The sequence below is a fragment of the Podarcis tiliguerta genome, assembly GCF_965153285.1.
Source record: "Podarcis tiliguerta genome assembly, chromosome: 1".
In the NCBI taxonomy this organism is placed as follows: Eukaryota; Metazoa; Chordata; class Lepidosauria; order Squamata; family Lacertidae; genus Podarcis; species Podarcis tiliguerta.
The window spans coordinates 61,028,723-61,052,969 of NC_139534.1; the positions used below are offsets into that span (position 1 = coordinate 61,028,723).

Here is a 24,247-nt window from a genome sequence, read left to right on the forward strand (position 1 = left end):
AGGTTCCCGGATGACTCAGCCAGACGAGTCTCGGCCTTTTTGGAGGGCTGGCTTACGTGGGACCTGGAGGTGGGAATCCCTCTGCCCCTTTGGCAAGAGAGGGCTCCTGAAAGACTTGTAAGCTGCTGCTGCTGCAGAGCGACCAAGGAGACTTACCCGTGGTAACTGGGACGGTGGTGGTTGCAGGAGTTGTGGTGGCCGGAGTGCTGGGCGTTTCTGTGCTGGTCGGGGGAGCAGTCGTGAGAGTTGTGGCAGTGGGTACTGGAGTGCTGGTGGAAGTGGAGGTAACGGTTGTGGGCGAGGTGGTGGTGGTTGTGGTGGACGGCGTCGGAGGAGACGGTGTGGAGGGGGGCAGGGGTGCTGTTGTGGTTGTCGGGGTTGGTGTGCTAGTCGCAGTGGATTCTGTGGTGGTGGAGGGGGTTGTGGTGGTTAGGATTTTGGGGTGATGCGTAGAGGTGGATGGTGTGGAGGCTGTTGCAGTGGTCTTTGGCGTGTTGGTGGTTGCCGTCTGAGTTGATGCAGTGGTTCTGGATGTGGTGGAGGGAGAGGTGGTTGGCGTGGTTTTCGGCGTGCTGCTTGGCGGTCTGGTTGTCGAAGGTGTGGTGACTGCGAAGGAGAAAGAAAGCAAGTGAAAGGGGGCCGACCACACGTGGGAACGGAGGAAGGAGAGGAGAGAAGGAGAGAAGCAGAGCTCCTTCGGCACGCTCAGCGCCCTTACCTGTAGGCACCGGTGGTGGAACAGAAGTGGTGGTTTTTGGTGTTTCTGGAACACAAAAGAGCAAAGTCACATAGGTGGCGGTGGGAGAGGGAAAAGGCGGGCTCCCGTCACGGCTGGGATTTTGGGTTGCCCAGGGCGCCACACGAGGACATGAGGAACAGGTTCCCGGATGACTCAGCCAGACGAGTCTCGGCCTTTTTGGAGGGCTGGCTTACGTGGGACCTGGAGGTGGGAATCCCTCTGCCCCTTTGGCAAGAGAGGGCTCCTGAAAGACTTGTAAGCTGCTGCTGCTGCTGCAGAGCGACCAAGGAGACTTACCCGTGGTAACTGGGACGGTGGTGGTTGCAGGAGTTGTGGTGGCCGGAGTGCTGGGCGTTTCTGTGCTGGTCGGGGGAGCAGTCGTGAGAGTTGTGGCAGTGGGTACTGGAGTGCTGGTGGAAGTGGAGGTAACGGTTGTGGGCGAGGTGGTGGTGGTTGTGGTGGACGGCGTCGGAGGAGACGGTGTGGAGGGGGGCAGGGGTGCTGTTGTGGTTGTCGGGGTTGGTGTGCTAGTCGCAGTGGATTCTGTGGTGGTGGAGGGGGTTGTGGTGGTTAGGATTTTGGGGTGATGCGTAGAGGTGGATGGTGTGGAGGCTGTTGCAGTGGTCTTTGGCGTGTTGGTGGTTGCCGTCTGAGTTGATGCAGTGGTTCTGGATGTGGTGGAGGGAGAGGTGGTTGGCGTGGTTTTCGGCGTGCTGCTTGGCGGTCTGGTTGTCGAAGGTGTGGTGACTGCAAAGGAGAAAGAAAGCAAGTGAAAGGGGGCCGACCACACGTGGGAACGGGGGAAGGAGAGAAGGAGAGAAGCAGAGCTCCTTCGGCACGCTCAGCGCCCTTACCTGTAGGCACCGGTGGTGGAACAGAAGTGGTGGTTTTTGGTGTTTCTGGAACACAAAAGAGCAAAGTCACATAGGTGGCGGTGGGAGAGGGAAAAGGCGGGCTCCCGTCACGGCTGGGATTTTGGGTTGCCCAGGGCGCCACACGAGGACATGAGGAACAGGTTCCTGGATGACTCAGCCAGACGAGTCTCGGCCTTTTTGGAGGGCTGGCTTACGTGGGACCTGGAGGTGGGAATCCCTCTGCCCCTTTGGCAAGAGAGGGCTCCTGAAAGACTTGTAAGCTGCTGCTGCTGCAGCAGAGCGACCAAGGAGACTTACCCGTGGTAACTGGGACGGTGGTGGTTGCAGGAGTTGTGGTGGCCGGAGTGCTGGGCGTTTCTGTGCTGGTCGGGGGAGCAGTCGTGAGAGTTGTGGCAGTGGGTACTGGAGTGCTGGTGGAAGTGGAGGTAACGGTTGTGGGCGAGGTGGTGGTGGTTGTGGTGGACGGCGTCGGAGGAGACGGTGTGGAGGGGGGCAGGGGTGCTGTTGTGGTTGTCGGGGTTGGTGTGCTAGTCGCAGTGGATTCTGTGGTGGTGGAGGGGGTTGTGGTGGTTAGGATTTTGGGGTGATGCGTAGAGGTGGATGGTGTGGAGGCTGTTGCAGTGGTCTTTGGCGTGTTGGTGGTTGCCGTCTGAGTTGATGCAGTGGTTCTGGATGTGGTGGAGGGAGAGGTGGTTGGCGTGGTTTTCGGCGTGCTGCTTGGCGGTCTGGTTGTCGAAGGTGTGGTGACTGCAAAGGAGAAAGCAAGCAAGTGAAAGGGGGCCGACCACACGTGGGAACGGGGGAAGGAGAGAAGGAGAGAAGCAGAGCTCCTTCGGCACGCTCAGCGCCCTTACCTGTAGGCACCGGTGGTGGAACAGAAGTGGTGGTTTTTGGTGTTTCTGGAACACAAAAGAGCAAAGTCACATAGGTGGCGGTGGGAGAGGGAAAAGGCGGGCTCCCGTCACGGCTGGGATTTTGGGTTGCCGAGGGCGCCACACGAGGACATGAGGAACAGGTTCCCGGATGACTCAGCCAGACGAGTCTCGGCCTTTTTGGAGGGCTGGCTTACGTGGGACCTGGAGGTGGGAATCCCTCTGCCCCTTTGGCAAGAGAGGGCTCCTGAAAGACTTGTAAGCTGCTGCTGCTGCAGAGCGACCAAGGAGACTTACCCGTGGTAACTGGGACGGTGGTGGTTGCAGGAGTTGTGGTGGCCGGAGTGCTGGGCGTTTCTGTGCTGGTCGGGGGAGCAGTCGTGAGAGTTGTGGCAGTGGGTACTGGAGTGCTCGTTTTCGTTAAGGGGATTGAAGTAACCGCTGTTTTGGAAGGCATTGGTGCTGTTGTGGTTGTTGGAGTGTGTTTGCTTGTTACAGTGGATTCAGTAGTCGCTGTGGAGATTGGGGTCTGTGGTCTCCTTGTTGTTGCCGTTTGTGTTAATGCTGTAGTTCTGGAAGTTGTTGGTACAGAAGTGCTTGCTGTTGACATAGTTTTCTGTGGAGTCGTAATCATTGTTGTGTGTGTTGTATGTCTTAGCGTCGTTGATTCTGTGCTCTTTGTATTTATGGGCGATGTTGCCTTTGACAAAGTTAATGTTGTGCTGCTGGTGCTTGTTGCTTTTGTTGGCGCACTCTCTGCAGGATAAGAGATTCCATGAAATAATGTGGTAACCTGATCAACCCAGGTTCATTTACTTAACTGTGTCTACTGTTAGAAAACTTAGTTGAATCCATCTTATATAGCATTCTAACACGACATGGGTTTATTTTCAAAGCAATTTCTCTTAAATCCTGTAATAACCTATTTGATTTGAGGATATGCTCCTGAAAGTGAAAGCACTATAGCTCAGTGAGTATTGGTAAACTTTATTGTTATTTTTTCTTTTTGATGTTTCATGTATTCAGTTTTTCTCTATTGTTTCTATTTGTAATTTGGATTATTCTGCGCTGGCATTCATTATTTTAAGGTATATTTTTTCAACTGTTTGTTTTTGCTTTGCCTTGGTAACAGACATACTGGATAAGTTTTGCTTTCTCTGCTTATGTTAATAACAAAATAATAATTTTATTGTTTATACCCTGCACACTGGGCTGGGTTTCCCCATCTAATCTGGGTAGCTTGAAGCGCATAAAAAATGGTAAAACATTAGACATTAAAAATTTCCTGGTGCAGGGTTGCCTTCTTATGTCTTCTAAACATCAGAATGTTGCTTATTTCCTTGACTTATTTCCTGATAGGAGGGCGTTCCACAGGGCAGGCGCCACTACCGAGAAGGCCCTCTGCCTGGTTCCCTTTAACCTTGCTTCTCATAGTGAGGGAACTGCCAGAGGGTCCTCTGAGCTGGATCTCAGTGTCCGGGCTGAACAATCGGGGTGGAAACACTCCTTCAGGTATACTGGGCCGAAACCGTTTAGGGCTATAAAGGTCAGCACCAACACTTTTAATTGTGCTCGGAAATGTACTGGGAGCCAGTGAAGATCTTTTAGGACTGGTGTTATATGTTCCTGGCAGCCACTCCCAGTCACCAGTCTAGCTGTCACATTTTGGATTAGTTTAGTTTCCGAGTCACCTTCAAAGGTAGCCCCACATAGAGCTCATCATTGCAGTAGTCCAAGTGGGAGATAACCAGAGCATGTGCCACTCTGGCGAGACAGTCTGCAGGCAGGTAGGATCTCAGCCTGCTTCCTAGATGGAGCTGTTGTTTTATGTTGCAGAGAACCAGCAAGTTTTAATTAGGGTTATGAGGCTTATATAGTGTTTCTTTGGGACCATGTTTTAATTAATTATTTAAAATTATTCACCTTTAAATCAATAAAAACCTCCATGGAGTTTATATTGAACAATGTAAAATACTGCTTTTAATACTAATAGAATCAAACATTAAAAACAAATGGTCATAGATATTCTCAAAATATAAAATCAGCTGGCTTAAATGAATATATGAAATAAAGTTACAAGTTAATTGGGGGGGTGTTATTCAACTAAGGTTTACTCAGGGCAGAGTTACTGCAATTAATAAGCATGGCTACGTTAGGTCTGTAAATTTCATTTTGACTCCTCGTTAGCTGATTACTTTAGCTGATTATCATCCTGTATGTCTTTTTAGGCTTTCCTAAACAAATATATTTTAAACAGGTACAGAAAACAGTACAGCACAATAATATTAGTGGGCAGGGAGTTCCAGAGAATATGTGCTACCACAATGAAGGATTGATTCATCGCAAGCTGAAAGGAAGTATTAGGTGGCACTTGTAAAACCATCATTTTGACAGATCAAATTCGTCAAATGGGCCATATGGGCTAAGGCAATCCTTTAAGTAAACTAGTCTAGTCCAAAGTTCCTGAGGTTTTTATACACTACAGTAGTACCTTGGGTTGCATACGCTTCAGGTTACATACGCTTCAGGTTACAGACTCTGCTAACCCAGAAATAGTACCTCAGGTTAAGAACTTTCTTCAGGATGAGAACAGAAATTGTGCTCCGGCGGTGCGGCAGCAGCGGGAGGCCCGATTAGCTAAAGTGGTGCTTCAGGTTAAGAACAGTTTCAGGTTAAGAACGGACTTCTGGAACGAATTAAGTACTTAACCCGAGGTACCATTGTATTAATAATATCTTGACCTGGTAGCAAATCAACAGCCCGTGCAGATCTCTTCATAGGAGCATAATATGTTGACAGGGTCTCGCTCCTGACAGCTATCAAGCTTCACCATTCAGCACCAGCTGTGCTTTCTGGATAAAGTACAAGGGAAGCCCCTAGGGAAGTAACCCTATCTCAAATGTATCCACTCCTGAGATGCTGTGTTCCATCTATCCAGGTTCAGAAAGGGTTGTAGCCATCTGAAGCTGATAAAAGGCACTCACAGCCAACTAGGCCACCAGTGACGAAGTTGGATCCAGAAGCACCCCTAAAATTGTGTACTTGCTCCTCCTGAGGGAGTATAGCCCCATCCAGGGCAGGCATTTGGACTATTTTTCAGACATGGGGAACACTCACCTGCAGAGACTCCATCTTGCGAGTTCAACTTTGGGAGCAAATTGTTAATAGCTAGACAAGGAAACCAATTACAGGTGGTGGGGGAGAGGATAAGCCCTCGCTTCCCAGATGTCTTCAAGCAGTGCCTGGATAGCCATCTGTTGGAGGTAATCAGCAAGAAACCAAAACGGATAATAGAACTGACCTGTTGTTGTTACTTTGACTTGCGGTTTTGTAACAGGGTGAGGGTGAGCTACAAAGCAGAAGTGGGAAAATACATTTCAATTAAGGAGTGCAAACAATCCACAACAGCATTCATATTTTAATGAGACTAAAATACATGATTAATCGAGGTCTCATTGAATAATTATTATTCACAGAGACAGCACTGAAACCATTTCTTTATTGTGCGGTTAATGGAATCTAAATGTGTGAGATTGGGATTCTGAGTAACATATTGGTAACATTTATTATTGATAGCATACCATGAGGCATCTTGGCTATTTAATTGTACAACCCCTCAAAAGTGGCTCATTGGTTTAAATATCATCTTGTTTTCCACGGCTAATTTCAGAAACCTCTTCAAGAGGAAGGTAATGTCTAAGTATTTTAAGATTTCCCATTGGCAACTATGCAAAGACAGACAGATGTGATCCATTTATTTATTTTGATTTAGTATCACTTTTCTATAAACATAGGGTTGTTGAGATGTAACATGACATGTTATGTGAACGGGCCTTGAGCTCATATGCTCCACCCTCCTCTTGTGCCTTCTTTTATGGAAAAAACATAGTTTGCAATTCCACTTCAAACTCAAATTATAAAACAGCTATCAACAGTCCTGAACATGTCTAAAGGTAAAGGTAAAGGGACCCCTGACCATTAGGTCCAGTCGTGACCGACTCTGGGGTTGCAGCGCTCATCTCGCTTTACTGGCCGAGGGAGCCGGCGTACAGCTTCCGGGTCATGTGGCCAGCATGACAAAGATGCTTCTGGCGAACCAGAGCAGCACACGGAAACGCCGTTTACCTTCCCGCCAGAGCGGTACCTATTTATCTACTTGCACTTTGACGTGCTTTTGAACTGCTAGGTTGGCAAGAGCAGGGACCGAGCAACGGGAGCTCACCCCATCAGAACCATCGAGCTTCTGATCAGCAAGTCCTAGGCTCTGTGGTTTAACCCACAGCACCACTCGCGTCCCTTCCTGAACATGTCTACACAGAAGTACAGTAAATGCTACTGAATTCATTGGGAATTGCTCCATGGTACATAAGGATATGACTGTGGCCTCAGTTACTATCTCACGTAAAGAAAATATAGATGGCAAGTGTGATTCTTGTGACTATAATGACTGCTGAATCTAAACAAAATAAAAAAATTCCTTCCAGTAGCACCTTAGAGACCAACTAAGTTTGTTATTGGTATGAGCTTTCGTGTGCATGCACACTTCTGACTACGGCAGACCAACACGGCTACCTATCTGTATGCTGAATCTAAATGTAAGATGCTTCTGGCACCTTGGAAACAGTAGCATATAACAATATGTTGGGACATACTGAATTATGCACAACTTGTTACACAACTCATTTCCCTCCATCCTGATTGCAGGATGGATGATAACATACATAGCCATCCAAATTGTGCAGGAATAACAAGGACTGCATGTGGCAAATGTTCATTCACATCCAAAATAGACCCAGCAGTGAAAGTCTCATTCCCCTCACTGATCACACTTGTGGGATCAGCATACCTGTGTTTTATGTTCTTTGTTATCATTGGGCAATACTGGAAAATGGACTTGTTGCTTTCAGTGCACAAGAGTGTAACTTATATACCTGTAAGTAGCATGTGTTAAACTCTTATATTCACCTGTTTTCGGAGATGCTGTGGTCCGTGTTGGAGCTATGGAAAAGAGAAGAAGTGTGAGCATAATGTAGAATATAAAATTGAGGAGCTTCTGAGTTTTGAGAACACCAGTATATTTCATTCATATAGTCAAGAATTATTATTTTTTAATCAAAGAGTTCAATGTTCTGGAAACATCAGAATTCTTGCTTGTTCAATTCACACACACCATTCCCAAGTGGTAAACTGCCAAGCAGGGGGAGGAAACATTCCAACCATTTTCAGGGAAGTAAAACAGCTCACTTTGGCTTTAGGAATGGAGGAAGGGGGTACTTAGGGCCATTTATTGTGGAGCAATGGCAACACCTTTCTCTTGACACCCCAACTTTCAACACTTAAAAACATTGCTTGTTGTGCCTGAATCAGAGCTTTTGGGTGCCATTTCCCCGAGGATGCATCTGAAATAAAACTGGCAGTGTGAAACTAGTGTCACAAGAAACACAAAGAAGCAGGGAATAGGGATGCAAGAAGAGGAGGAGAGAAGTGGTCAAACACTGGGTTCAATTTTTTAAAAAAGCAAATGGAAGGGTGGAAGCACAATTTGGGCTTGGGATTGCCTAACATATAATCTAGATGTCTGAGCCCTGTCTCTGCTCCATGATTACATACTAAATAGGCAGCAACATGCAAAATCACTTTATTCACAAATTTTCTGCAGTGCGCAGCTTTTGATTTTTTTTTGATTTTTTTTTGCACAAAGTGCACATAACCCTGTGTGTGTTTGGCTCAGCACTCTATATATCTGTGAATTATTTTGCCCATATGAATATATCCCATTTCTATTCTTTCTTCGAGAAACATTTAAAAAAATAAACATTACAACTGCCAAAGGCTGTAAATTAATTCACTATGAAAGGTACCAGACTGAATCAATACTTCATATGAGAACATGTAGATGATGTCTGGCTCTTTGAGCTGTGGTCTCTGCAGAGTCTAAATAACAAAATTCTTCAGTTCCATACATATTTGCAAATGACAAGGTGTTAACATATGATGAGTAACACACAACTAATGATTTGAGGATCACAATCATGTGCATATAGCAGATGGGGATAAGCATCCTTGTCCATGTAACAGGATTGATATGAGAATGCATCGCCATCCATATTGTGAAGTATTGATGAGGACTGCATGTATGAGATGTTCATCCTCATACACTGTGCACTGATCACCTGCTGATTCTAACCATAGCTGCCAACTTTCCCCCTTTTTTAAGGGAAAATCCTATTGGGAATAAGGGAAATTCCCTTAAAAAAAGGGAAACTTTGACAGCTATGATTCTAACCTAGGAAAGGGTGGTTCCTGTAAATAAACCCGATTTCTCCAAAATGGATTTGATTTGATGGATCAACATATCTCTTTCTTCTGTTCACCATCATAATCATCACCACTGTTATTACGATGCAATACAGGCAAATTGATTGTTTCCTACCACTATGCAGACTTTACATTAAACTCAGTGTCATATATTTTAAAATACACGTTTTAAAATCTTATACTCACTTGTTGTTGGTGATGGGGTAGTTGGAGAAAGTGAACCTGGTGGAAAGACAATTTTTTATTTTAGTTATTTGTTTCCTACAATTTATATATAGTCAACTCAACTTATGTGGGGGTTACGTTCCAGCAATAGTGTGTAAAAGCCAAAGTCGTGTATAGTAAAAAATAAAATAAAAACCCTCCAAATGGTCTCCTGAGGCCTCTCACACAGCCTCCAATGATCACTGCACCTCCAAATTGGGTGGGGTGGGGTGGTGGTATTGCCAATGTCCTCCCCTCCAAATGCCTGCCCTGCCCCTTTTTTCAGTGGTGTGTATTCACACACGTTAAATTTGTGCAGGTTGCAAGTCGACTGTGCTGCTTGAATTAATTGAATTAATTTTATAATGAAATGATTTTAGAGTGTTGTATTATTTTACTGTTGTTAGCCGCTCTGAGCCCGGCTTTGGCTGGGGAGGGCGGGATATAAATAAAATTTTATTTATTATTATTATTATTATTGATTGTAAGGAGGGTGGGGGACTAAGCCATTTAAAAGAAGAATAAAACCATAAAATTATCAATAAAACCAGTTTTTAAAAGCTAAAATAGTAAGTATAAAACTGTGAGTGCAATGTAGCAGTGGGTATAAAATGGAATATGCAATGTTTTATAAAATCAAAGGGGTCGAGTGTTTTAGGAACACCAGTATTTTTCATTTTGATCCTCTACTTGCAAATAAGTTTAGTGGCAGGAGACCATGTGGACACATCACATACAGTAAACACTTGTTTCACCAAGTCGCATGTTGCACATGTCAGTTACAGTTGTGCAACAAAAAACCCATATAGATATAGAGTTGTATATATGTAGTTTTCTCACATGGAAGTTACATCTGTGTAGAAAAATCACTGAATGTGAACCAACTCTTACATTTGTTGATGGTGTTGTGATGGGAACTTCTGTAGTAGTAGTAGTAGTAAATTATACTAGCTATACTTTTCTATGATGAAGATTTCTTACTCGTCCATACCACAGAATTGACAAGAGCATGCAAAAGTACGGATGAAGTATTGAAGAGGACTGCATGTGCAATATGCTCTGATCATCTGCTTAATCCAATCTAATTCATGTAAATAATTCTGATTCCCCCCAGTGGATTTTATTTGATACATCATCATATCTGTGTCTTCTGTTCATCATCATAATCACCATTATTGCTATGCAATATTGGCAAATGGATCATTTCTCATCCCTATACAAAATAGATATTATATTCAGTGTTACATACTTTGAAATATACATTTCAAAATCTTATACTCACTTGTGGTTGGTAATGGAGGAGTTGGGGAAACTGGACCTGGTGAAAAGACAAATGTGAGTTACAGTTGTACAACAGAAAAACCTATATATAAATATAGACTTTTACATATTTAGTTTTCTTGCATGGAAGCAACATTTGTGTAGAAAAACTACTGAACGTTAAGTGACTCTAATTTGTTGATGATGTTGTGATGCTAACCACTGCTATATTATTATTATTATTATTATTATTATTATTATTATTATTATTATTTCAGCTATATACTTTTTCCATAATGAGGATTTGCTGCAAATAATATATTTTTCCTCCTATTTCAATAGTAAAAGTACAACTTTGCATATGAAGAAGTAATCTAGAATTCCAGGATTTAAGTAATTTGAGAAGTTTTAATTTATTGTGGTATGGTGGTTAGAGTGTGGGACTAGGATATGCAAGACCAGGATGTTCTAATCCTAGCTAATTATAATTTTACAACTTTTTCATCAACCACTGTATACACATCCTTCCTGAATCACCTAAACCTTAGACTCTAGTAGACATAGTACAGTACATTTCTTAAAGTTAAGAACAAACAAATGAATAAGTGAAGATAATGCAACGACAGCTTTAAGAGGTCCTCTGGTTAAATAAGAGTCTTAAATAAGACAGTTAAATAAGAGTGTAATCCTATGTATATTATCCACATTAGGGAAAAAGTCCCATTGAAATCAGTAAGCACGCAAAGGATTTCACTATAAATGATGCTTCTTAAAATAGGAAATGTTGGAAGCAAGGAATTTGAAAGTGGACTTTTTAACCTACCACTACAAGGCACACATTTTTTCTCCTTAGGATTATAGTAGTCATGCTCTGAACAGTTGTAACAGCCTAGGAGCAAAGAAGAAATATTGTTCATCATGCATATAGTAAAAGTTTTAGGTAAACACTAGTCTCAGAAAAAGGTTTCAGAAAGAAGAATTCCTGTAATGTATAAGACAGTCTTAGAGAACCAGCTATAAACCCACATTTCCAACCATGAATTCAGGCCTATTATTTCCTACGAATTGTTTTGTAAAAGATTAACAAAAGCATTTTGCCTACTTACTACTAGTTTCCTATCAATAATATCTAGCACACACTGGCGGAGGAAGAGGAATGCAGGGGGGAGTGCACTGTCCCCGGCAGCGCAATCCCAGTAGGGTGTCATCGCGGCTGGCCCCCCCTGTGCTGGGTGCTACGCCCCTGCAGGCGGTGTGCCCTGCCCCCAAGACACGCGCCATGCCCCTGCGGGCAGCGCGTCATGCCCCCCCGGACGCCTGCCAGCCCCGACCCTGACTGCTCTCCACCCCCACATGAAGCTCCGCCACTGCTAGCACGGTTGCTGTTTTTTAAAAGTAGGGGGGAAATACCTTCGATGTTTATTTCTCTGAAGGTTAGTAGCTGGTATGGACATTTACAGGGGCGATAATGCCAGGTGCAATTCAGTTCATTAACAAAGTTATGATAGGTGCCATCCATGGCATTCTTCTTATGGCTGTTGAAATAGTCACAGTAGACAGCTAAAGAGATGAGAAAATGATTGTTATTCAATCTATCCACTTACATTTCCTAAAGGAAAAAATAGCACACTGGAGAAGGATTGCATTGTTTTCCCCTGTAGCAAACTCATTTAAAGATGGAAGCATCTAGTGAAAGTTCTTCATTATCTGTTTCTTATGTTATACTTGATTTCATCCTTGAAGGTTGTGGCCATATTCTCACTCTGGCTCAGTCTGCATGCAACAGTCGCAACACTAAGCCAAACCATAGTTTAGCACAAATGTGCAAGGGTGCAGTTTCCTGAAGAGATCACTACAGTTTTTTTCTTTCTTCTGTTCTGCTGCTGCTGTCAAGCCAGCCATGCTCTGGCTTAGGATGTTGTCTGAGCCCAGGCTTGTGGTCTCCAGACAAACCCTGAATTTTAAACCAAGGACAAAAATCCTTGGTTACAACATGGTGAAACAAGCCGTGAGCCTGGATTTTGATGGCATGCAAAGCCACACCACGGCTTACCTCACAGCAGCACTGGAGGAAGGCCTAACCAGCTGTGAATTCCTTTCTAGAAATCTGCATGCTCACACATTTGCATTAAGCCATGATCTGGCTTAGGTTTACATGCAAACTGGGTCACTGAATGCTTCCATACATGGGGTATATTGGTGCTTCAGTGTTGAGGAAATCTAGAAGATCAAGGCTTCTTTACATAAATGAAGAATGTCTTGGCCATGTCTTTGGCAGTGGACCAGATGGATTTGGCTGTACTTTGACTTGAGATGTAAAGAAATCTGTGTAGAATCCAGTTTTTCGTCATGTACCAAGACTGGATTTAAAACTTCCTACCTCCAGGGATTCTGTCCCAAATCAGATTGTCCACTGATAAATTTCTGCATGTGAAATGCAGCACTGAGAAACTGGCATGATTGAAGGGGTAGGCTTCATATGCTTCATTGTTGCACAATTGCGCACATAATGTGCTAATAATTTACCTGTGGCTGCAGCTGCACCTTGAAAACATTAAACACTCTCCTACATCTGCACTGTGCAAGAGAGGCTTGACAGAGAGGACAAGCTGCTTGTAGTGGTGGCAGCCGGCCACAATTATTTATCTTCTCATTGAATCGACTTCAGAGGGTTGATACGGTTCATGAAAACACTGCTCTAAAAAGCTTCCTGCTCCATAGTTTTAGCAGTCAGCAAACTTAATAGGTATTATCCAGTTCTGAATATTATTAACATATACAGTGGTGCCCCGCAAGACGAATGCCTCGCAAGATGGAAAACCCGCTAGACGAAAGGGTTTTCCGTTTTGGAGGTGCTTCGCAGGACGAATTTGCTATGGGCTTGCTTCGCAAGACGAAAATGTCTTGCGATTCCTGGGGGGTTTTTTTTGCTCCCCACCCCCTTTTTCTAAGGCACTAAGCTGCTAAAAGCCTTTTAGCAGCTAATCCGCTAATCCCTTAAGCCTTTAATAGCCGCTAATAGCCGCTAATAGCCGCTAAACCGCTAATAGCGCTAATCCGCTAATGGGCTTGCTTCGTAAGACGAAAAAACCGCTAGACGAGGAGACTCACGGAACGGATTCTTTTCGTCTTGCGAGGCACCACTGTAGAAGTATCAATGCATTTTAAGAAACCCAGCACACTTTAAAAGAGGCATTGTTAAGAAACTTACGGCAGAAGTCTGGGGTTCTCCAGTCAACACAGACACCAGCTTCTAAGCATGCTTTTGCATACACTGCAACAGCATCACACATGCACTCACAGTCCCCTCCTGTGTCACAGCCACATGAATCCCGGACACAAGCTTCATAATAAGGCCTGCGGTACACCTGGGACAGGGAAAGAACAATGAAGCCAAACCAGAAAGTTGGTGTTAATTAAAAGTTCATCCTTACATTTTCAGTGGGACCAAACAAGCAATACCCGCTAATCAAAACACACATCCGCTTTACAGTATCATCTGCTGTATGGACAGAGAATGATATTTGGCCTAGCAAATTTCCCTTCCAGAGGAACCAATGGGAGGAAAATGTAAAACAAAGACGAGAACACTGGCATTGCTGGGGAAGAACAGCGCCCCCACCCCAGATCCACCATAGCCAATACAAAACTGAGAGGGCTTGGCTATGGTGCTTCCTAGGCTACAAATTCTCCTCTCCCACCACAGCTGGTTTGCTCTACCAGGCTGCAATCCTATGCACACTTACCAGGGATTAAGGCTCATTGAACTCATTGGTGCTTACTATATGGAGACATGTTTAAGACTGCCCTGTTAATTTCAATCACTTCATGAAAGCACTGCTGGATTTTTCTCTGTGATTCTCTGTGTTGTTTTAACTGCCAATCTTTTATTATTGTAACATTTTAACGGTTTAGGCTGCAATTCAAGCCCCCACCTTATGCTGGGTTCAGGGCTGGTGATGGATTGAGTGGAAGCATCTCTCTGTGGGCTTCCATTGGCTCAGCCAGACTTCTCCCACCTGATGCCAATAGAGTGACACTCATGTCACTCCATTGATGGAGACCTCCTTCTTCCACTGCCTGCATTGGGGTCGGTTGGGGAGGCCCACCAGTAGTATCTCTGCTGGCCAAGCCAAAATGGGGCATTCTGAGAGTGGGGCTCATGGTTAGCATTAGGCCTGATCTGTGCACAATTGTTGCGCTGGCGATTTGTCCCAATCTACCTCCCCACCACCATTGTAAAGGCAGGATTTTTGATTTTTTTTAAGAAGTAGATATATACATAAGTAAATACATAAATTCAAAATAATAAAAAGGCAGCTGGCATTTGGAAGCATGCATAGGAGGAATTGTTAGCACTTGAAGAGGCAATGTTACTATCTTAAAGCATAGGATAAACTTTTACCTTGCTGTGGCAAGAAGCAAATACTTGACTGTTGATAATGGAGCACTTCTTTTCTGCCCATGCTTTGCGATAGGGGTTGTTACTGCATGGATCAGCCACAAAGAACACATCCCCACAAAGGGGATTCTCTTTCCAGGAATTCACAAACTCCAGTTCATTGGATGCCACATATCTACTTCGAGTTTCAAAGTCATCTCTTATATTCCCATTGTAATTACCACATAAACCACAGAGGTGATCCTAGATTAGAGTAAAATAAAAATAAAAGTTATGGACGTCAGAACAAAACATAAAAAGGGAACCTTTTAAAATGTAAATGAGCCATGTGAGTAACTTGATATTGAGTGGCTGACCAGTGATGGTGGAGCCGAGTGGAGAGAGAGGATCTGTTTAGTCCTTTCTTTGACAACTCTTCTGTTTAAAATTATCCCCTACATTGCTTTCCCATTTGGAGGGGAGATATATGTATATGAGTTCCCCCACATCTCTTTCTTCCCTTAGAAAAGCAGCTGGAGTATGATTCTGAGCACCCGACAAAGAAATAGTCCCACCTCCAGTTTCCTGCTCAATCTGATGTGACCCACAGTCACTTTGCCTTGTAAAAAAACATATGAAAAGTGGAACTGCAAAGAGTGTCTGTCTTATCACTTCTCTGTGGAGACTAGCCTGTGATAAATCTTCCTCAGAAATTTCTGCTTACGACAAATTTTGGGACTGCAACTTCCCATTCAGCTTTATTTGCCTTTCCCAAGAAAGGCAAAGAAACAACGGATTAGGAATTGGCTTCACATTGCATGCCCAGTTGTGTGGAGTGTGCTGCCCAGTGTTGGGGCAGCCATGGTAAATAAGACACAGAACATTGGCATTGGGATGAAATAGGCCACAGCTTTACTGATTATAGATGTAAGCAGGTTTTGGTGAAGGCACTGAGTATGTATCTAAGATCAACCATCCAATTGGTTGATAATGAAGTGGGTCGACCCTAAAAAGAAGGTTGCCCCCTGACGTACATTAGAGTGGGATGCTCCCTCCAGGGCTGCCCCTGTGTGGGCTCCCGAGCAGCAATACTTCTTTCTACACCCTTTTAGCAGGGTACCCAAATGCTAAAGAGCCAAACTCAATGACTTATCTGCCCAAGTTGTTTCATTTGCTATGAGACAGGTGAAAAACCGGCAGGCAGACCAATTAGCCAGCAAGGAAAAATTCCTCCCTGGCCCCAAACAGGGTTACCGAGCATTCCATAGCAAGCAGCTCACACAATCCAACCCACTCACCTTTGGGCAGAACCACCATGTAATACAGTGGGAGGGTGGGAAATCCAGTATCATCAAAAGAGCTCGGAGTCCAAGCACCATTCCCTTTTATAGGGAAAAGGCAGAGCTGGTTTGAGCCAGGTCACTGCCTCCACCTGACTTACAAGCCTTGACATGATTGACTCACATCACAGGCCTCTTTCACATCATGCAACAGTAGAAGTTCTAATGTCCCCTTCTGGCTGCAAGGATGAACAAGTCTCCTAACTCCCCACTGTCTGCGCTGCAGCTGCGCCGGTCAGCAAAGGGCCACCCCTGAAGCCCCATGGTAAGAGGTTATTTATTACCTTTGCTCCTCTGAATATTTTGATGAATATGTTCATGTGCCTGTTCCAGACAAGGGACATGTCATATTTGCCAGGGATTGCAATCTCAATAATCAAGTGGAGGGCATTCTCTTCTATAAAGAACTCTGTCATAGGATTCCAACCAGAGACAGTGTATGTTCTGTCTGCCAAAGTGATTGTCAGATTCTGCAAGGAAAATAACATGTGACTAGAAAAGCTATCTAACAGAATTTCTGTAGACTTTTGCAAAGAATGAGTCATTTACTTGTGTGCAATGTAATTTGGTCTGTGTTTTAGCAGCTCTATGGGAGGAGCCTAATCAATCTTTTTTTAACAAAAGAGACTTGCAAACAATTCAAGACTGTAATACAGTACACACAGACACTTCTAGGGTGCTGTCTACAACTTTGCTGCTCTTCCTTTAGAAAGGTAATCACCCAAGACTCATTAAACATCTCCATTCCTCACCCCCTTCGGTTTAGCCTTTGGCTACAAAAGAGCGAAGAGTTCACAATATTATTAATTTATTCTTTTTTAATTTGCATACCGCCCTCCATATGTAGATCTCAGGGTGGTTCACAGCATAAAATTTACCAACATGGTGGGAGGAGATCTTAGTGAACACCTGCTGTATAACAATCTATCCCTCTTCTCTCTTCTCCAAAGCCCAACCCAGTCATGGCCTTAACTGAAATGATATTATCTTGCAAAAATATTTAATGTTTTTAGTGGAAAGAGTCTGTAAACTTTTATTTATTTAGAAAAATTATAAACCTCTTCCCCCAAAAGATACGCCAAGCAGTCCACAAGTACAAGCAGTGTACAAGGTGAATGGTCATATCTGCCTTTGAGGAATTTACCCACAATTCCCTATTACACATAGGGAATGAGTATAAAACTAGGATGATTCTGTTATAAGACAGTTCTCTCTGGGTCTTTGCAATCTATAGTTTAATACACATAGGATAAAATCCCACCTATAATGAAGTATCCAGTTAGTGTCTCCATAACTTAAGTGTACACAGGGCTGGCCCAATATATTTTGCCGTCTGAAACAAAAGACAAAATGTATCCCTTCCCTCCCAGGTAGCTGCATTGGCAGTTGAATTTTACTTTAATTCTGGAGATGGAACATGGTTGTATATTGCACCCCAAAGCAACCAAAATCTGCTGCCTTAAGTGGCTGCCACACTCTGCCTAATGATAGAGTTGCCCAGGCCCTGCTTCTTCAGACTGGAAAATTTGAATCTCAGGCCCAACAGCTGTATGTTAGTTTATAGTGCCTTGATACTAGAGGATGGCAGAGTGCTGGGATGACAAGAGTGATCTATCAGTTTCCTTGGAGGATGTTAGGAAATTATTTCCAGTGTGGTACAGATGAGTAAATATCACATAAGAACAACATTTCATTCTTACCCCAAGGTGGATCTTGATTGCTCTGGAACATGTGATCCCGGTATTTCCACAGACAACATTTTCAGTCACTATTTTGAAATGATGGGGAGAGCCACCCATGCCACAACCATCCTAGGTAGAGAAGTACAGTTAGATAACCATGAGATAGCAAAATGTATGTGAGGATTTAAAATGCAGAGCATGGGCAGGATTGTTGGATAACCCAGAATCAGAAACCCTTGCTGAAGACTACCCAGAGATCTACCAGTAGATTCTGATCTACTTTTTGCAGAGAAGATCTGGTTGCACTTCAAATCCTGAAGCTGAATTTAGGGAACAAAGGCCATATGAGTTCATCTACTTCCTATTTTTAAGATTATAGTTGTAAAATATTTGAGACCAATTTTGTTCTACCTTAAGACACTCTTTGAACTGCAAGCCTTGATTTGAAGTGCCATATTGATTCAAATATGCTTATACTGATCATTAGCATCATGGCATGTAAGTGCAGTCAAAGTGATATTACCATAGCTAGTATGTATTCACAGTTGCCATCAAACACAAAACGTTGTCCATCAAACGTGGTGATATGGCCTTCCCCATAGAGACTGCATGTTGAAGAGCATCTGGAATTTTGGATGCATTTCCATTTTCCTCTTGTGCAGGTGCTGATGAGGAACAAGAAACTTGTCATAAAGCCTTCAAATGCAAATAAAGGTAGCACAATATTGGGTAAGCATTATTCCTTGACACCTTCATGTGATGTTACCTTAGATTTCTCAGAGTCCCATATTCAGTTTAGCTATGTTTCAGGGCAGCTGGCACAAGCAATATATGTAATAGAATTACATGGATGCTCAGATGTGATGTTTTCTAAGCTCATTAACTATCATTTGAATAGCATACTTGCATGGTATAGCCAAAGGGATGAAAGCAAAAAAAATCTTACCAGGACTTGCATTCAGTGTGAATCTCCTCTCCTTTTGCATATGAGATGCCACCATATTCACAGGGACACTCATCAGGTGGCACACATGTACCATCTAGCTTTTCATATAGTCCAGCAGCACAAACACAGCCTGATTCACACTTGCTGGGGACCTGGAAAACATCAGCCAATCTCAAACTCAGACTTTGAGATATGCGAAGCCCAGCCCAACACCAGCCAACTATAAGGTTGCTCTTAGCCTGTGGCCTTTCGGATGTTGCTGGACACCCATCTCCCAACAGCACCAGCAAACATAGCCTTGAGTCAACTATGATAGGATCTGTAGCCCAGCAAACTCTGGAGGGCACCAGGTTCTCCTGCTCAATGCTGTTATTTGGCAACCATAAATAAGTATGTGAGTGATGGGGTGAGAATAGAAAGGTGAGAACAAAATTGTGGGCATGCTCAGACCTGGTGTTTTCTAAGTCATTGCCATATGACTGGGAGAACATTTAAAGGAAATCTACATGTATATAAAGTATTTAGGATAAAGTTGTGATTTGTATTATACAGATATTGTGAAGGATAACAGCTAAGTCTAAAAGCGAGGTACATATTGGGAGCTGGCCTAATGAGGTCAACAGTGCAATCATATGTATGCCTACTCAGGCGTATGTCTGATTGAATTTAATGGCACTTACTCCGAGATCAGTAGGTATGGGGTTGCATTCTAAGAGCCTGAGCCAGAATTTGCCTGCCCATATTTGAGTTCTACAGGTGGACTATGGTGGCCCTCAGGTTCCAGGTCTGCCTTTCACTCACTGAGCTTCTACTGCAGTGTGTGCCCGAAAGGAGGTGGGAAAGTTCTTCCTTCCTGTGAACCGCCCTAAGACCTCTTGGTATAGGGCGGTATATAAATTCAATAAATAATAATAATGATGGTAGCAAAAGTATTGAACTTACACATGCAATTCCAGTAGCCAGCATTTGGCAGGTTGGTGCACAGGCAGCTCCATATTTGCTTTCTGAAGGTGCTGAGCATGAAATATATTTTTTGGGAGGCTTGCAGTTTTCTAGGAAAAAAGAAATAAGATGCTTGTGAAATGATGTTTCTGCAACATTTGGAAAGCATGTGCTTTTCAAAATAAAGGGTAAAGAGATCCATACCTGCAGGGTCAGCAGGTTTGCCAGTACAACTCAGATTCCCATTAATGCAATAGCTAGAATAGAAAAATGAGCATAAGAATACACTAAGGGAATGTTTGAGATCAAGTTTGTCTGAGCTGGAATACCTTCCAAAAGAGCTTATCAGGTTTTCTCTTTGGGCTGGCATTCAGTAATTAGGAGTTCAACAGATGTGGAATAAATCAGATTTAATACTGGCTATTATTGATTTATTATTAACAATCGTTATCTGGCCCAAATCCTTGGGAAGAAGTAGGATAAAACTTAAGTAAGCAAGCAAGTAAATAAAACATCAATTATATGGTAAATGCTATACAGAATGTAGAAGTGACATGACAATGACAGTTAGATGGAAATAACAAAGATGGCAATGGAGTGGATGGGGATCAGTAAAGGGTTAATAAAAGGTAAGAGGTAAGATATTTCAGTCTACCTCCTTAACTGGTTCCACAAGTGTGCTCCAAATACCTCCCATGCTAATAGCAGTATTATTTTATTCGTTACATTTATAACCCACCATGATGGAACTTGAGGGTGCAGTCTCCCATAAAGACACTAAAGAGGCCTAGCCCGACTTAGATTCAGCAAGGTAGTTCTGCCATGTTCCTTTAGACCAGAGATCAAAGACTATACCCTTGGACTTCGTTGTGCTTTTCATATTTCAGATATGTAGGCCTATGCCTACAACATACCTCTTCAAAATGGGACAAGAATGGGACATAATTAAGTGGATTTTAGTTATTTTACATTTCCTTTTTCTCTTAAAGCTCAGAAATATCTTTGATGAATTTTGTTTTATTTTCAACAGGATATTGAGGGTTCCTTTCTCAACTCCATAAACATTAGGTGTCTGTTTAATTTATGTTGCCTCACTCCCCTATAATGCTATTTGTTGAAGAGATTTTGCCTCCCGCACCCCCTTGCCATACTTTTATAATGCCCTTTAATACTTTTAATTCCTTTCAGGGTGTTTGACATACACAAACAACACTGCAACCATAACATTTCTGAACTACCGCCCCACCACCACCATTGCCAGTGTTTACTTTTCCTGTAAGACCATGCATTTGAGGAAACACCAATGTGCTAACAGAGCCAATGCAAAATCCTCATTTGCTGTAGCCCATGCTTACCAGGTAATTCCACCAATTATGGTCGACTGATCAGCATGAATGAACTTCCTGTCTTTCAAGTAGCAAGGGCACTGGGATTTACGGACGCACTCATTTTTGTGATTGAGATAGGTGCCTTTTGGACAATTGCAGCCGTCAATAGGGATGTCAGTGGGGTGGCACTCTAGGCCTCGATGGGAGAGGGACAGGCATGTCCGGTCACAGGCTTGAGTGTTGTAGCTGAATGTCTGATTTCCAGTACAAGAAATGGCTGTCAGTAGAAAAAAAGTATAATACAATTAGGTTTTTGCTTTCAGCTGGTGAGATATTCTTCCCCCTTCATACTTCTGTCTCATGCAGGGAACAGTTGGCAGTTCAGTGAAGCAAGTCGGAAGTCTCTGGGAGAGACAAAATCTTACTCCTCTTTTACTAGTTAGACTGCTGATGGTGCAGTAGCTAGAAGGTCTGCAGAAAGTTCTCAGAGGACAACAAAACATGCTTAACCCTGTATTGGTTCCAACGATCAGCCAGGCACTCTCTTCCTTAAATAGTGCTTACGTGAGCAGCGTAATGAGGGGAAATTTCACAGTTCGCTAGAGTAGACCACCTGCGTGCTTGACTTTAAGCATATGGAATTAAATGTCCCTGTTTCTTGTTTTATGAGTGGGGACTATATCTATTATATGGGTTAGGTCAGACACAAGGTTCCTAAGTGAATGCTTCCTTCCCTAAGCACAGTAAGTAAGGATGTATGTTATATACAGGATCATTTGTGTGCATGGGCTCTCAGTTATCTAAATGTAATCATTTAACAAATAGTCCTGCCATTTATCATGGAGCAGGGTTTAAGGCAGGGCTGCAGCCAGCTCTAGTTTGCTGGGGCTAGATCTCAAATCCCTATAAGTATCAGTTGGAGACTACTTACTGCAGTTGTCTACTGTACTCCGCCAGTTCCCAAGAAACAGTCCCATTGAAGCACACACACGGGCGTATGATCCCAGAGCGGAGCAAATATAGGGAAAGGTTTCCTCATAGTTGCAGGCTTGGTATATACATCTCTGAAAACAAAGAGGCAGGATATGTTTTGTTAATAAGCAATCAGAACTGCTGACTGTAGATCATGAAATGGTTTGTAAGTGCGTGTACATCACTTGATTGTATTGAAAAGTATTGCAACTGAGATTATATAAAAGTGCTATCTTTGGTGATCTGGGTCAGCTCTTTCACACAGCCCTATTCTGAGGGGGCAGTTAAAGTCCCTCCAGACTGGTGTTCCATTGTGCATGTGTCCTGCAACGTTTGTGGTGGATTTATTCTGTTTTAGTTTAGATATTTACATTATTTATTTTGGTCCAAAGACCCACAAAAGCATTCTCAAAATAAAACAGAAATACAGGGAAAGGATTCCATATCTTATGCAGAGCATGTAGGTTTCTATTTCTTATTAAAAGCCTTCTCTATTGGTCTTTCACCGTCTTTTTGGGCTACGATATTGCCTTTAAATCCTGAGGCAGAGGTTATGGGATATTTCATACAGTTATCTTCGCTCTTGATCTTATGTAATCTGTGGAATGTTTGCATCTGGAATCTACTATGGCCATGATTTTCAGTGGCCATCATATTTCATGAATCTGTCTGTACCTTACTATTGCCAATTATTCACCAAAGCCAGACTAAATGTATTTCCATCAAAAGTACTAAATGGCAGACTGTCTGGCATACCCTATCAGAACTTACTCTGCTCATGTTCTCAGGGTGTCGACTCTATGAAGCTTATCCTACTACACTGTGAGCCGTTCAAACAAGCCCGGGATCAGTTAATTAAACCTCTATTGGTAAACTTAATTGGAAAATCCAAAACCATCTACCGTATTTTTCGCTCTATAGGACGCACTTTTTCCCCTTCAAAAATGAAGGGGAAATGTGTGTGCGTCCTATGGAGCGAAGACGCCATAGCCCCGCTACCCTCTCCCAGCTGGAGAGGTGACGCGTGGCTATGGAAGGAGCCTCTATAGCCGCGGGTCACCTCTCCAGCTGGGAGTGCACGTGTGGGGCAAAAGAAGCCCCCCGCGACCCTCCCCAGCCGGGAGAGCGTGCGGGGGGCTATGGCTGGAGCCTCTATAGCCTATAGCCTATAGCCTCTATAGCCGCGTGTCACCTCTCCAGCCGGGAGAGCATGTGCGGGGCAAAAGAAGCCATAGCCCCGCGACCCTCTCCCAGCTGGAGAGGTGATGCGTGGCTATGGCAGGATCCTCTTTAGCCGCGCGCCACATCTCCAGCTGGGAGAGCGTGTGAGGGGCTAAAGAAGCCATAGCCCCACGACCCTCTCCCAGCTGGAGAGGTGACGCGCGACTATGTCAGCAGCCTCTCCACTGCGCCTTTCCGCTGCTCCCTGACCTGCTCTTTGGGGCTGATAGTGGGCTTCCCCCCACCAGCTCCAAAGAGCAGGTGGAAAGGAACCTGAAGCCTGGAGAGTGAGAGGGGTCGGTGCACACCGACCCCTCTCGCTCTCCAGGCTTCCAAGGTAGCCGCCTGAACGCACCTTAAACAGCACCTTGTTTTAGAGCGGGAAAACAAGAGGGGGGAAATTCTCCCCCTCTCTGCGCAGCGCCTCCTGCCGCTTCGCTGAAGGGGCGCTGGGCAGAGAGGGGGAGAATTTTTTTTCTTGTTCTCCCCCCTCTAAAACAAGGTGCGTCCTATTGTCCAGTGCGTCCTATGGCGCGAAAAATACGGTATCTTAAGTACCTCCTTGGAGATATGTCAAATGATACTACCCTGGCCATGGCTAAGTTCCTCTTGGAAGTAATAAGTTTGTTCTGCAATGCTTCCCTGGTGCTACCACATTATTTATGTCCAGAAGGGTTACTGCACAACAAAAGTGGGACAAACGAAAACCAGAATATTTGTGATATAAAAAGTTACAGGATTTCAGCTGGAAGTTGGATGTCATTTTGGCAGTGGGAGGGGAATAAAACTTTTTCTGATGTTTACAAACTTTGTGATTACCTGGGACTCAGTTATACAGCTGCAAATAAACGTTTTAAATGTGCTGTAAAGTGCAGTATGCAAATGTGCAACTAGATGGCAACAGTGAGCTATGCCAAATTCAATGTATTTTTCAAAACTTTTTTTTTAAAAAAGCATTTTCACATCTAGTTCACATCTGAACATCTAGTTGCTGTCTTCTGAACATTTTACAGAAACCCCTACCTTATAAAATGGAACAGGATTCACCACAGAATGACATTTCTCAAATACTGTTTCTTTCTTGATAAGAACAGAGCAATGGGTCTCGGCACACATTTCTAGACAAAAAGATACAACCAAAGGTATTAGGCAAGTTCACTTATTCCC

The 24,247-nt window shown here is 43.6% G+C and overlaps 1 protein-coding gene across 1 annotated transcript in view; it reads right to left on the reverse strand.

The window, feature by feature from the left end:
* The window catches only part of MUC6 (mucin 6, oligomeric mucus/gel-forming), a 68,573-nt gene that overhangs the window by 26,782 nt on the left and 17,544 nt on the right, over positions 1 to 24,247 (reverse strand). Inside the window, exons 18-41 of the mRNA XM_083454648.1 lie at positions 24,104 to 24,198; positions 21,819 to 21,951; positions 20,915 to 21,164; positions 19,764 to 19,816; positions 19,560 to 19,669; positions 18,618 to 18,769; positions 18,195 to 18,336; positions 17,690 to 17,800; positions 16,274 to 16,459; positions 14,674 to 14,913; positions 13,480 to 13,636; positions 11,679 to 11,828; positions 11,092 to 11,157; positions 10,291 to 10,326; positions 8,991 to 9,026; positions 7,452 to 7,484; positions 5,788 to 5,835; positions 2,784 to 3,242; positions 2,469 to 2,513; positions 1,912 to 2,361; positions 1,594 to 1,638; positions 1,037 to 1,486; positions 719 to 763; positions 157 to 606 (exon numbers count right to left, since the gene is read on the reverse strand). Coding sequence (XP_083310774.1) covers positions 157 to 606; positions 719 to 763; positions 1,037 to 1,486; positions 1,594 to 1,638; positions 1,912 to 2,361; positions 2,469 to 2,513; positions 2,784 to 3,242; positions 5,788 to 5,835; positions 7,452 to 7,484; positions 8,991 to 9,026; positions 10,291 to 10,326; positions 11,092 to 11,157; positions 11,679 to 11,828; positions 13,480 to 13,636; positions 14,674 to 14,913; positions 16,274 to 16,459; positions 17,690 to 17,800; positions 18,195 to 18,336; positions 18,618 to 18,769; positions 19,560 to 19,669; positions 19,764 to 19,816; positions 20,915 to 21,164; positions 21,819 to 21,951; positions 24,104 to 24,198 — 3,942 coding nt within the window. The remainder of the gene's footprint in view (positions 1 to 156; positions 607 to 718; positions 764 to 1,036; positions 1,487 to 1,593; positions 1,639 to 1,911; positions 2,362 to 2,468; positions 2,514 to 2,783; positions 3,243 to 5,787; positions 5,836 to 7,451; positions 7,485 to 8,990; positions 9,027 to 10,290; positions 10,327 to 11,091; positions 11,158 to 11,678; positions 11,829 to 13,479; positions 13,637 to 14,673; positions 14,914 to 16,273; positions 16,460 to 17,689; positions 17,801 to 18,194; positions 18,337 to 18,617; positions 18,770 to 19,559; positions 19,670 to 19,763; positions 19,817 to 20,914; positions 21,165 to 21,818; positions 21,952 to 24,103; positions 24,199 to 24,247) is intronic.